The 12,967-nt window shown below is 34.9% G+C and overlaps 3 protein-coding genes across 5 annotated transcripts; 2 read left to right on the top strand and 1 right to left on the bottom strand.

The window, feature by feature from the left end:
- Positions 1–117: 117 nt before the first annotated feature.
- On the top strand, positions 118–2,388 carry LOC120130378 (constitutive photomorphogenesis protein 10-like). The gene is made up of 4 exons (XM_039147625.1): positions 118–424; positions 936–1,009; positions 1,753–1,900; positions 2,143–2,388. The coding sequence occupies exons 1-4, from the start codon at positions 214–216 to the stop codon at positions 2,238–2,240; spliced, it is 531 nt and encodes a 176-aa protein (XP_039003556.1). The 5' UTR covers positions 118–213; the 3' UTR covers positions 2,241–2,388.
- Positions 2,389–3,584: 1,196 nt separating this feature from the next.
- On the top strand, positions 3,585–5,323 carry LOC120130329 (phytoene synthase 2, chloroplastic-like). Of its 2 annotated transcripts, none has more exons than XM_039147594.1 (6): positions 3,585–3,890; positions 4,023–4,073; positions 4,180–4,352; positions 4,439–4,674; positions 4,770–4,962; positions 5,068–5,323. In XM_039147594.1, the coding sequence occupies exons 1-6, from the start codon at positions 3,617–3,619 to the stop codon at positions 5,230–5,232; spliced, it is 1,092 nt and encodes a 363-aa protein (XP_039003525.1). In that variant the 5' UTR covers positions 3,585–3,616; the 3' UTR covers positions 5,233–5,323. The 2 variants fall into 2 exon arrangements, with proteins under 2 accessions (XP_039003525.1, XP_039003518.1); XM_039147587.1 differs by having other exon boundaries at positions 3,585–3,932.
- Positions 5,324–5,410: 87 nt separating this feature from the next.
- On the bottom strand, positions 5,411–11,278 carry LOC120130362 (lupeol synthase-like). Of its 2 annotated transcripts, none has more exons than XM_039147613.1 (17): positions 11,189–11,278; positions 10,851–11,072; positions 10,509–10,694; positions 8,549–8,638; positions 8,260–8,457; positions 7,888–8,139; positions 7,507–7,809; positions 7,320–7,439; positions 7,104–7,226; positions 6,916–7,014; positions 6,748–6,804; positions 6,609–6,655; positions 6,384–6,527; positions 6,137–6,314; positions 5,940–6,020; positions 5,668–5,751; positions 5,411–5,569 (listed from the first exon to the last, which is right to left on the bottom strand). In XM_039147613.1, exons 2-17 carry the CDS (start codon positions 11,043–11,045, stop codon positions 5,459–5,461), a joined length of 2,268 nt encoding a protein of 755 aa, XP_039003544.1. In that variant the 5' UTR covers positions 11,046–11,072; positions 11,189–11,278; the 3' UTR covers positions 5,411–5,458. The 2 variants fall into 2 exon arrangements, with proteins under 2 accessions (XP_039003544.1, XP_039003549.1); XM_039147618.1 differs by having other exon boundaries at positions 10,851–11,061.
- Between the last annotated feature and the right edge of the window lie 1,689 nt (positions 11,279–12,967).

The following is a 12,967-nucleotide window of genomic DNA, read 5'->3' as shown; positions in this document are numbered from 1 at the left end:
ATCAAATTTGATGACTAAATGTTAATTTATCTCTTTAGTTTTTTTTCCAGCTTATAAACATCATAGTTTAAACCAATCCGACCAGAAAGCGCTATGAAAAATCAGACTGTGTTCTGATCAGCAGAGACTTTTTGTGAGAGAGTGAAAGATATAAGAAGAAATTATATGCTTCCTTTATTACAGCAGAAAGAAGTCTGAGGGAAGATAACAAAAATGCTAGGAGGAGGAGGAAGATCATCATCATCATCAACAACAGCGGCAGCAGCCGGAGGAACATGGGTTTCAACAACCTCGGTGTCGGCTTCAAGGAAGAGGATACAAAGGGAGATGTCCGAGCTCAATGCCGACCCTCCTCCCCATTGCTCTGCTGCCCCCAAGGGTGACAATCTCTTCCATTGGATCGCCACCATCATTGGTCCTCCTGGTTTACAACTCTTCTTCTCCATCTTCCTTTTCTTTATAAACTTTTCCCCCTTTCTGACAAATGGGTATTTCTTAAACATCGGTTTTACCGTTTCTGAGAAATGGGTGCTTGTTAAATCTCTTGGTTTTAATCTCACTGGCGTAATTCTTGCTTTTCTAGAAATTGGGTTTTGTTGAATTTAGTTGTATTCTTGTTCTCGTGCTTGAACTTGCTGTTCAGTAGTAATTCCCTTTGGATTTGAATGTTAGATTAAAGCTTACTTGTTTAGCTCTAAAGGAGAAAGGATGAAAAGCTGCAGGCAAAATTAGTTGAACCTTATACAAATTACAGATTCCTTTAGAGAAAACAAACAATTGAAAAGTTTTGTGAATATGATTTTGGTAACAGATGCATGCTTGAATGAATTTGGTTTCAATTCTAGCTTCCCGAATTGGTCATCTGTTTTTGTTATTGTCCCATGAAAAGGTTAACTCGGCTATATTGACAAGCTTTCTAATGTTCATGTTTCCAGGAACACCATACCAGGGTGGCATATTTTTCCTTGACATAACATTTCCAAGTGATTATCCCTATAAACCTCCCAATGTATTCTCATTAATCATATCGTTGAAGATTGTTAAACAATATTTTTGTTGTCTAATATTGCTCTGCGGATCAAGTACTCATAATTTATGGTTTCATATCTTTTTTTTCTTGCTCCTCTCACACCTTTTTGTGCTCTCTTTCTCTTGCTGCTCGAATTTTTAATTATGTTGGAGGGAAAGGGTGACGGGGTGTTTTATGAAAGTGAGAGGTACTTGATGCTTGCTAGCTGAGAAAAAACATGATTATAGTAATATGTATTTTGACTACCATATGCCTTGTTTCTACATAGTAAACTGGAAATCACATTAAATCTATAATATGCATGGTATTCTAGTTATTTTAGTATATATTTCAAATAGTTGGGGGTTCGGCAAGTGCCAATAAAAGAGTTAGGCTTGGAAAATCTTAATTTCTTCGTTTCCTGCCTACTTACCTGGATTCACACTAGCTTTGCTTTGAGCCTTTGATTATTACTAAATAGTGTCACACTTTCGTTTCCCAAGTGTAAGTGCTAAAAAGACCCTTCAAATTGTTAGAAGATTCATGAGCATACGAGGTTCTCTTCATATATATGAGAGCTCTATGTGGTCTTACTCAACACGTGTAACGCTAAACAAATATCTTCTATTCTCCATATAGCCTGATACTTCGTTTGGGTAGCTTTTCTATGAAAATTATGAGTATTTTGCACTACTTCCATACTTTTTCTCTTATTCCTTTTGATTACATGTATAATTTTTCAGGTAGTATTCAAAACTCGAATATATCACTGCAATGTCGATGCTGCTGGCAATCTTAGTTTAGAAATCTTGAAGGATAGTTGGAGCCCTGCCCTAACGATTACAAAGGTTCTAACTGCAATCAGAGCAATTTTCACAAATCCTGACCCTTGTAAGTTCCCCAATACATCTTGAGTTTGTCTATCATTTCTTAACAGGTAGGTGCAATTTTTTGCACAAGGAGCAGCAAACAATATCTGATTTGTGTTTGACTTTTCACATTGTTGTTGTCTTTAAGCTCTCTAAAACAAAAACGAAGTTGCAATGCCGCAACCGCTTAAAATATCGTTAGTTTGATCAAATAAAATATGCCATGATCATGCTGAAGATATGGCTGTTCTTTTTATATTACAGATACTCCTGTCATCTCTGGTGTTGCTCGTTTGTACTTGGCTGATAAAGCTAAACACGATGAAATAGCTGCAGAGTGGATGCTGCGGTTTGCTAAATAATCCGCGAGCAATGCTTTAAGGAGCAATATGTGAAGTAATAAAGTTTGAACTGAGCCACATGTAGGTGGTTTGATGTAAATATAAAAACTGCCAGCTGCTCTGCAAGTGAACTACAATAGTAAACTGTTTGTAGACCCCATTTTTGCAGGCAATGGTGGATCATTGAGGGAAATGTAGTTCAAGGGGACGTAGGGTTCTTTGTTCTTACTTGTGTTCTATGGAGCAGAATAACTAGGTTAGTTCTATGGATGAGAATAACCGGCCTAGGTTATTTAACTCATATGGACCTTTTTGGATCAATCTTAAATGCTCGAATTGTTATGAAAGATTCTAAATCTTGGACTATTATTTGGGGTGAATTTAGTTCGGTTCAGTTTTTCAATAAAATATGAATTGAACCGCACTTTACGGGTTTTAAAAAATTGAAACCGAAACTGAATGGCATAAAAATCACGGTTTTCAATTTAATTTTTGACTGGTTACTATTTTTCAAACTCAACATCCAAAGAAGAAAGTGCAGATATTTGAATTTGTATTCATAAAAAATATGATTAGTTTTTAGATTTTATTTATTTTTCTCACAATAAATTCAAAATGAAATTATTTTGGATAAATTTTTTTAATTTGGTTTGATTTGGAATAAATAGTTTTCGTATGGAAAAATTGAAATCAAACAGAATTGTATAATTATATTTTTAAATTAAACCGAAACTGAATCGTAAAATGAAAAATCCGAATCAAACCATAAAATTTAGTTCAAATCAGTTCTTTGGTTTTCTCGTTTTTGTTGCTCAGCTATAATTATTATGAGGTTAAATTAATTGGATTTGACACTATTTTTGGATTCTCCTATATACTGCTCTTGGCATAGAATAGGGGAATAAGCGAAGTGCACTAAAGTCCAGATGATTAAGTAAATAAGCATCAAAATCCAACTGAAGGGTCTAACAAGGCATCAAGCAATAACAAGATTCCCCCATCTACTTCCCGAAACTGGACAGTGGTTGCCCCCTACGTTCGGCTTCTTTGGTCTCGACAAATACAGCATCTTCTCCAAACAAAACATGTCCACTGCGTCATCATATATAAAACCAAGGGGAACATCGTCTTTTTAATGTAATCATTGATATGACCGTGCATTTTTGTTTATTGTAATCACATTGGCAATTAAATCATTATAAAACAAATACAATCCGACAAATTTCCAACCAGTTAGATCTTGAAATAAAAGATTCGGATCAGCAGCATAAAATATATGCTGATTTGTGTATCCAACATTCACACTATTCAATTGGGTTAATACAATTCCCCCAATATTTGATCTCTCTTTTTCCAGTCGTCTGATCATCCTGTCTGAAACTTGGTAGGATTCGCAGATGTTCAGAACATTATCCTTCACATCTACACCTTTCATCGGAAGGGTACAGGTCCCGGAATCTATGTTCACGATGGCAAGAGCACAAGTGATCGCCACTCCAAAAATACCGGTCGTCTTCCCCGGATCGACGAAGCAATGCATTTCCAACGTCGATTTAGGAGTTCACGGAGTCGTTCAAAGGCAATCTTGGCCTAACAATTTATCCACCAAGGAAGGCAAGTCCCGGATACCGCGGTTCGATCCTATGTTCATCGATGACGCTTACGATAAGTGTAGGACCATTTGCGCCGAGTATGCCAAGACTTTCTATCTAGGTCCCAAACTCTTTTCTATATGGTCATCGGTTTTGATTCTTCAATGGGAAATTCTTTTGAACATGTATGCTTTGTTCGATCATGATGCAGGCACCTTGTTGATGACAAAGGAGCGGCAGAAGGCAATATGGGCAATTTATGGTAATTATGAAACTCTTACTGGCTTTTGCAGATCATTTAGTATGTTGAAATTTGATCCAGATTGTTTTGGACATTAATTTTGTCACTGAAATATGTGGTTGCACAGTTTGGTGCAGGAGGACCGATGAACTGGTCGACGGACCGAACGCGGACTACATGAATTCGGAAGTACTAGAGAGGTGGGAAGAGAGACTGGAAGATATCTTTGAGGGACGTCCCTACGACATGCTCGATGCTGCACTATCCGATACCGTTTTCAACTTTCCCTTGGATATCAAGGTACAATTAAAGACTTATTTTCTGTTTATTTGATCGATTGTTGCAGAATGAATGCTGGATAAACGTTTAATCTGCTTCTGATACAGCCTTTCAGGGACATGATTGAGGGTATGAGAATGGACACTAGAAAATCACGCTACAAAAGTTTCCAAGAGCTTTACCTTTATTGCTACTATGTAGCAGGAACCGTCGGATTAATGAGTGTTCCGGTTATGGGAATCTCTCCGGAATCCTCTGTTCCGGATCATACTATATATACTGCAGCACTCTACTTGGGCATTGGGAATCAGTTAACCAACATTCTTCGAGATGTAGGAGAAGAGTAAGTGTTCATCTTGATGATGAAAAGAACTTCCCAACACTTCGACTCGATCTTGTCGAGAAACTTATTCCGAGCTGATGTCTTTGTCTTCTCAGTGCTTGCAGGGGGAGAGTTTATCTTCCTCAAGAAGAACTCACACAGTTCGGATTATCCGACAAAGATATATTCTCCAGAAAGGTAACTGATGCCTGGAGAGATTTCATGAAGGAGCAAATCGTGAGGGCAAGGTTCTTTTTCAATCTAGCAGAGGAGGGAGCTTCCGAGCTCGACAAGGACAGTCGATGGCCGGTATATATATACTCCGAGAGCCTCGAATTCCACATCGACCATTTAAATCCAGTATTCGACAAAGTCGAGATCAAATTTTAACGTTGTGAATTTATGTTTCTGTAGGTATGGTCGTCGTTGATATTGTATCGGAAGATATTGGATGCAATTGAGGAAAACGATTATGATAACTTGACGAAACGAGCCTATGTAGGAAGGACTAAGAAACTTCTCACGTTGCCCTGGGCGTACAGTCTAGCTTTATCGAAACCTGGTTTGACCCTTCGTTGAACACGAATCAGCATTGCAATTAAAAATGTTTGAGATAGAGATTATATAAGAAGAATATAAAAAAATGTAATTTTGATAGTGAATTTGTATGTATGTATGTATATATTTGATGATGTTATATATATGAGAAACACCTGGTTTGACCCTTGGTTGAACACGAATCAGCATTTTCCCTTGTTATTTTTGGAGATATTGTATGTATTTTCACGGGGTTGATGAAGCAGGGTCATGCAAATAGAATCCGGCGACGATATTCTCCCAGCGCCCATATGGGGAAAATGTTTCGGAATGACGAGTAGTGCAGCGTGCAGTTCCTCATAAATACTCCTGTAATTTCCTGTCCACAATAATATTTATATTATTTAGATTCAAATCTAAATACGAATATATCTTGATATTTATATATCGAACACGAATGCATAAATAAGATTTTACCTGCTGAGGGAAGTCGCCATCTTCCATCTGTGAATTAATCAGGACCTTTATTCCACGATGAATGGGTGTAGGGTCGACATCAGCCTACAAACACAACCAAGCATATTCAACAACTGGATTTAAATTATTCCACTCATGTGTATATTATAAGTATGTGTCAAACATAAATATGATTAGAAATATATTCTATATCGGATATAAATATTAAAAAAATAAATAGAGTTAAAATATGACGATTAGAAATTCTAGTAAAGAGGGAACTTTAGACTTACCTGTCCAGCATTAATGAGTGATAACAGTGCCCATGCTGTTTGAACCAAATTTGCACGGTTACCCTCCAAGTTAGTATATACCTACGAGGAAGGAGTTGAGTATTTAAATACGAGTGTGGGATAAGAATAAACTGATGATGATGCAGAGCAACGTATTAAATGCATGTATATAGAAAAAGTAGATTTATTGTTCCTGCCTTGTTTTGGCTAGAAAGGTAACTCTCCCCCCATCCACCATTCGGCAGCTGCTTCGACAATAAAAACTCACAAGCTTTGCGCATCCAAGGACTGTTGTGGTAGTTTCCGCCACAGGCCGCCAGCCCTTCCACGGCAAACCATGTACCATAAGTGTAGCAAATTCCCCAGCAACCGTACCTATTTCATCAAACTATCATATTATGATTCTTCTCTTTTCAATCATATCGAGAATATGTTATACTCTACCATGAACCGTCTGGATTTTGTGTATCTTCAAGGAACTGAACCCCCTTTGCTAGGCAATGATCAATCTCAACCCTCCGGTGCTCGGGATGCAGTTTTCGAAAGAGTGCAAGGCCTTGAATTGCTGAAGAAGTACATTCTACATACCTAGAATAAAAACAAAGTATGGATGCTGAAGTTAAATACCAATACTATGGACCAAAATCAATTGCATTGGAGAATGCTTACTCTCTTTCTATGAGAGTGTCTTCAAAGAACTCAGTAGGATTGAACTTCTATGAAAGAAAAAAGGAAAAGTTATCGGATATACTATATGATTTTTGAATAAGTGGAGAATGAAGGGTGTTAATGATGTCAAATGAATTACCTCCAGCCAACCATAAGCTCTCTGAGGCTCCCAGGCCGGGAAACCACCGTTGTTGCTCTGCATCAATGGTTAAAATATGTGCATTATTAGGAGTGGATTCTTACAAGAAACGGATTGCTGCTCATGACTTGTATCTCAAGTAAAACGTCCTGAACATTAGGTTCTTACTTGTAACGAAAGTATGAAATTGACAGCGTCGTATAACCGCTCGGTTTCCATTTTTTCTCCGACGAGGTCATTTGGCATTTGTGAAAACAAGAGTGCACACTGTAGGACGCAAACACATTGCCAATACTTGTTCATCTCTGAAAAAATTCCGGAAAACAAGGAATTATATGATAGAGTTGAAGTGTTACCTTTAGTCCTTCTGATGTACAATCAGAGACTTGCCAGCCATGATCCTGTGTGGAGAAAGTCCACGAACCTTTCGATATGTGTCGGTACATAGCCGAGAAGTCTCCGGAAGGGTTCTCTCGTACCTTTCAAGATAACATCATTTAGTAAGCCACATTGCAAGGGTCAGATGGCCACTGGTATTGATGCAGAACAATATTGGCAACTGGAGAGTTAACCTGTGAAGCTTTTACGAAGTCATGTGCCTTACGAAGAGTCGGTCCGTAATATTCGCTTAGATTACTTGACATGATTGCCTGTATAGCCAAAGCTGCATCCCACATTTGGGAACCAAAACTCTGCATTTCATAATGTAAATATCAGTTTCTTGCCATTGGTATTAAAACGTTTGAATTGATCTCTAACCTGCATTTTCAGGCCATCTTCTGAAATCCAATAGTAATCCGGAAGTCTCGCTAAGTGACGCTTGTATGCATCTGAGTTCGGATCTTCAACCCAACACGCTATTAGACACAATACCTTCTCTACACATCCAATGCAGAGGTATCTGCTGTTCTCATCTTCGTAATGAACATGTTGAATAGCAACTTTCAATGCCTTCTCTCTAAGCATCGAGAAGGGCCACCGCGTTAATATTGGCTCGGTGACATGATAGAGAACACCCCATGTTAGATCCTGAATAAGAGGATGTGGATAGTAAAGATCTTCCTGAAACAAAACCATGACGGAGTTTAGCATTTAGCTGCATATATGTCCGCCGATCTCGGTAACAATAACGGCAAGCACCTTGGCTACGGTGTTTCGAGCTGCATTCCAGTTTATTTCATGGTAAGGTTGATTGTATAGCTCTTGCCTCAGTTGTTTAATCAGATCAGTGATCGGACCAACAAATCTCTTCCCGTATAAGTACGTCATTGGCATGTAAACTAGTCGACAGTAGCATAACATTTTGCCGGGATGAACCGGTAAGATGTTAGGTAGAAGCAAGAATTCCGGAGGCATAGGGTTGCAACCGTCCCAGTCGTAAACACCAAGGACCTATATTTGACGCCAATGACAGATCCAAAAATATTTAACGCATATATAATATACTCTCGAATAAAGTTTTTAACTATGCATTTGAAATCTATAAGCTTGCGACATATAATATACACATACCGTGACCCAGAACTTGCCCCAAGATGGAATTCCGACCAGACTTCCGTGGTCTAGTATCCACTTTCGACCTCGAGCAACGGCCATTTCTTCGCCATCTTTGGGCCCTTCTCCGAGCAGCCTCAGGGCAATGTAGCTTAATGCTGTTCCGAACATTGTACTGTGACCCTCGATATGTAGTCCCCAGCCTCCATCCTCATTCTGCAAAGAAGAAAGGGTTTCGTGCTTGGTATTATACTGTATTAAGTTATATATATATATATATATATATATTTGATTTCGAATGTTGTACCTGGTGATTATAGATATATCGAATGATTTCCTTTTGATGTTCAGGAGATAATATTGCATTGAGTCCCCCAGTAACATACAGCGCCATTACCTGTATATTTTCCCATAGCTTTAAACTGTTAACGTTATTGTAGGAAAAATATATAATTATTGAAATAATTTTATTATTATTGTGGCCCTACTCAACTCGAAAAGGATAAGTATGATAATTCATATTAAAAAAATAAACCTATGCACTTAACCGTAGAAAACAATGGATATTAGAGGTGATCATGCCCCCCAAAACTTATAAACTTTTTCATTAAACCGCATAATTTTTTTAAAAACTTTTATTTAGTCCTATCAAAATATTTAAAAAGTTATTATGCTCTTAAAATTATAAAATTTTCACATCAATATATTTTCAATATATAACTTAATTTGTTATGGGTAGAAATCATAAATTTATAAATATAAATTTATTTTTTATAAGTGAAAGCTTTAAAAGTAATAAGTTATATTAATAAAATATAATTGATATATACATGCACACACAAATTTAATTTTTTTTCTTGAATTTTTATTTTAATATTAGTGTTATTATTATTTCTTGACTCATTTTATTTTTTCTCTATTCTTTTATAATATTTTTAATAAGAAATAAGAGAAAATATATTTGGAAAAAAACCAAATTTTGATCTCTAAAAATTTTAATGGATAAAAATTGAAAAAAAAATTAACAATCTTACTTAATATTTTAAATCCTTTTAGGCTTCTATTTTATTCAATAAATAAAGGTAAATTCTTACAAGTTTACTCAAAATTTTAATAATTTCTTGCATAGCTTGAATGTTAAACTCGATTATTACAATTTTATTTAATTTTCTTTTCAAAATATTTCGGAGAGAATTTATCGAAAACTACATTATAAATTTATATTTATCCCGTGAAGTCACAAGTACATAATTTAATAAATAAGATTATTATTAAACTTACTTTTGATAATTGCCCCCTTAAAATAAAATGTTTAATTCTACGGCTGTATTTAGTTGTGATATGCCCATGAGTTAGTTTTGGACTAATTCCAAGTATCTTGTCAACACGATACATTTTTGTACTAGTTCGATACAAGTTGATATATAAAAATTAACTTTTATATAAAATACATCCATTTTTATAACGACGAATTTAAGTTTGATTAAGCACAATTCTTATATTAAAATATTTTTTATTATATATTAATATTAGGGATGGATATTAGATTCAGACTTGATGAGTTTTGACCCGATTTGATCTTATAAGGTCAATTTTTTAAAATTCGGGTCGGATCAAATTCAATTTTTTAAAGTATAAAGACAATTGTGGATTTAAGTTTAAGGTGAAAAATTTATTACTCGAATCAAGAGTGATTCCTTATATGTATATAGGGATAATTATAATAATACCATTTTATATATTTTTCAATTAGTTATCTATTTTATCTCATATATATATATATATATATATATTTATTTGTGTGTGTGTTTTCGGTCAGATTGGATGTGGATTTTTACTTAAAAATTGTGTTAATTTCGGGTCAGGTGGAGTTTACCTAAATTTAGATCAAGTCGGTGTAGATCTTTACCTAAAAATTGGATCAATTTCGGGTCAAATGCAGTTTACCTAAATTTAGATCAAGTCATATGAGAGTGGACAGATATAATATTCAAGTCATGTTTAACTGGTCAAAAACTCGACCCATGTCCACTCCTAATTAGTATATAATTTTTACTTTATTAAAATTTTAAATATAAATAAATTGAGATATTTTTTTTGTCTTCATATAATACAAATCATATAAAAATTAAAAAAAAATGTGAAATCAGTTGAATTGAACTCTAACCTTAAATATTTATTAAGTGAACCTTGGAGTTTGAAGACATTAGTCGACTTTAGATAGTTGAATTAGCTAAGAAGAGAACCCTAGTAGTGGTGTAATTTACCAGAGGAGGAAGGAAGAACAAAGGGCCTGCATTTTCAGCCGGCCAGTGACCATCATTGGCTTGAAGAGAAGAGTAGAAACTGATAGCCCTTCTCAGCGTAACCGTTACAGCCTGCTCCGTCACCACTTGTCCGTCGTCCACTTTCATCGACGACGCAATCAGCCCACATGGATTTTCTTTCGTGAACTGCAAAAACATATATATTGTAATGCATGAACATGTTTTAAAAAATATCAGTAGATAAATAAACCTCGTGTTAATTTAAAACAAAAGAAAATAGTGGTGTGAGACTTGGTTATTCAACAGAAAATAATATGATGCAAGTGAGGCTAAAAAAAATACCTGCATTCTCAACAAGAGATCAGAGCTTTGCCTGGCTTGAAATCGGTTGCGTTTGAATTCGAGTCGAATCTTCTCCACTTGGTCTCGTTCTTCGGGGGTTCCGGCGTCCGGGTCGAACTCCCAATGCTGTCTTCCAATGTGATGGTTCACCGAGCTCAGCCATGCTCCATCTTCAGCTATTTTCAGTTTCCACATCTTTTATTTGCTTCTTCTTCAACTTCACTTAATCATCACAAAACAAAACATCACTAACCAGATCACATGTATATGCAAGAATTAATTATTGAACTGGATTTGTTGTTTCTTATGGTTAAACCTTGTTTTGTTTTTCTTTTTACCTGCAGAGAATAAGCAGAATTCGCGAGTAAATGGAGAAGAAAAGCAGAATATTGTTATGAACGAAAAAAGAATGAGAAGAAGATTGTGGAATTAGGAGTCTGATATTCTGCGAGAGAAATAATGCTGCCTTTGATAAAGGCTAGCAATGGAGGCGAAACTCTGTCGGTTAGAAATTAAACATATTTTTAATAAGTCATTAATTAAATAAACATAAATTTATAGTTTATTTAATTCAATATGAGATTTTGATTTAAGTCTTAAATGTTTATGTTACTTAAATTTAATGCTTTTTAAGTTAACTATATAATTTTATCCTATAAATAATCATTGTGTTATATATTGGGAGAGTAGAAAATAAAAAATTATTTTTTTTATAAAAGTTATTTAGAAACCTTTTCCCTCTTTTCTTTTTTTTCAGTAAATTTATATATTTTTATTTTTTAACAGGACAACTTATTGGAAAATTCATAGATAAATTGAATTTTCTTCCTCTAACAAGTTTTGAAAAATTCCACATGAGACACAATGGTAGCTGTGCGTATACATACATTCAAATGACTGGTCAATTTTATTTCCTTCTTTTTGATGGAAATTGGAGTTCAAGAAAAGCTTAATCATGTGGATTTTTTTTTAATTGAGGAAACAATGACAAGGAGTGAGGGACATAAAATTTTAGTAATAATAAATTTATAAAATTTTAGAAGGGACAGAAATAAATTTTAAATTAAAATTTAAAAATATTTAAAATATATAAAATTTTAAAAATTTTAAGGTGACTGCCCCATACACTCTCCCTTCAATCTATCACACAATGTGTGGAGCCTTTAGTGAACAAGTAGTTGCGGAACCACGTGGGAACAAAAGGGGAAGATGGTGCATCCCAACTTTTATGGTTTAATTGTATTTTAAGCTCTTAAAATTTTTTAAAACAATTAAAATTAAGTCATGATTCTCCTAAAATTTTCTGGTTTAATTATTTTTAAGACATTATCAATTTTAAAGTTAAATAAAATTAAGTCATGCGTCTAATTTTGTTGATTTAATTACTTTCTATGATATAACAATTTTGAAATTAATGAAATTAAACCCCAATCATCTACTTTTTGTGATTTAATTCCTTTTTAGAATCTTGTCAATTTCAAAGATTAATAATTTGAATCTTCCCATAAATTCATCATGATTTCACCCTTATGAACAATGCAGATCACAAGTCCCTGACCCCCAGACCAATGCGGAGGATCCGATCCGATCCGGGAAATCACATTAGGGCCACCGGAGTGACCCATTGTAAAAATAGCGGAAAATTTAAAACTTTTATTGAAACATGTAACTTATAAAATCAGTTGTCACTATTTAAAAATAAAACAGATTTCCAGACTCGTATATAAATCAAATACAATTAATGCCCCTAATCACATGTACATTCTTGCAACAACGTCGGAAGCTCCCTTACTGAAGTCGATAGATGCACTGGTACAATTCTTTAACTGAAAAGGTGAGTAATAGAGTGAGCTTTGGAAAGCTCAGTAATACAGAACTACAGATGATGCTGATGAACGTGCAGATACAGATAATATATATTTCCTATTGTTTCCGAACATGACAGATTTTTTTATGCTGAGTAGAGATGCTACTATATTTCAGGTGGTACGGACAATGAGCTTCAGTTAGAGAAATATTTCGGATGACTGAGTTCAGGAGATCAGAATAGGTTTTCTAGTGTTCCCAAAAACATGTAACTTTTCAGATCTTTTAAAATATATATACCCCATCCGTCA

Source organism: Hibiscus syriacus, unplaced genomic scaffold, assembly GCF_006381635.1.
Source record: "Hibiscus syriacus cultivar Baekdansim isolate YM2019G1 unplaced genomic scaffold, ASM638163v2 tig00001669_pilon, whole genome shotgun sequence".
NCBI classification, from domain to species: domain Eukaryota; kingdom Viridiplantae; phylum Streptophyta; class Magnoliopsida; order Malvales; family Malvaceae; genus Hibiscus; species Hibiscus syriacus.
This window is presented reverse-complemented; position numbering and strand designations above follow the sequence as displayed.

Excerpts from the sequence above, each read along its gene's own strand:
- LOC120130378 (XM_039147625.1), top strand. The coding sequence starts at position 214 with ATGCTAGGAGGAGGAGGAAGATCATCATCATCATCAACAACAGCGGCA. Across the intron at positions 1,010-1,752 it reads ATCCCTATAAACCTCCCAAT|GTAGTATTCAAAACTCGAAT; the intron begins GTATTCTCATTA and ends ATAATTTTTCAG. Across the intron at positions 1,901-2,142 it reads TTTCACAAATCCTGACCCTT|ATACTCCTGTCATCTCTGGT; the intron begins GTAAGTTCCCCA and ends TTTATATTACAG.
- LOC120130329 (XM_039147587.1), top strand. The coding sequence starts at position 3,617 with ATGTTCAGAACATTATCCTTCACATCTACACCTTTCATCGGAAGGGTA. Across the intron at positions 4,074-4,179 it reads GGCAATATGGGCAATTTATG|TTTGGTGCAGGAGGACCGAT; the intron begins GTAATTATGAAA and ends GTGGTTGCACAG. Across the intron at positions 4,353-4,438 it reads ACTTTCCCTTGGATATCAAG|CCTTTCAGGGACATGATTGA; the intron begins GTACAATTAAAG and ends CTTCTGATACAG.
- LOC120130362 (XM_039147613.1), bottom strand. The coding sequence starts at position 11,045 with ATGTGGAAACTGAAAATAGCTGAAGATGGAGCATGGCTGAGCTCGGTG. Across the intron at positions 10,695-10,850 it reads ATCTCTTGTTGAGAATGCAG|TTCACGAAAGAAAATCCATG; the intron begins GTATTTTTTTTA and ends ATGTTTTTGCAG. Across the intron at positions 7,015-7,103 it reads GTACATCAGAAGGACTAAAG|TGTGCACTCTTGTTTTCACA; the intron begins GTAACACTTCAA and ends TGCGTCCTACAG.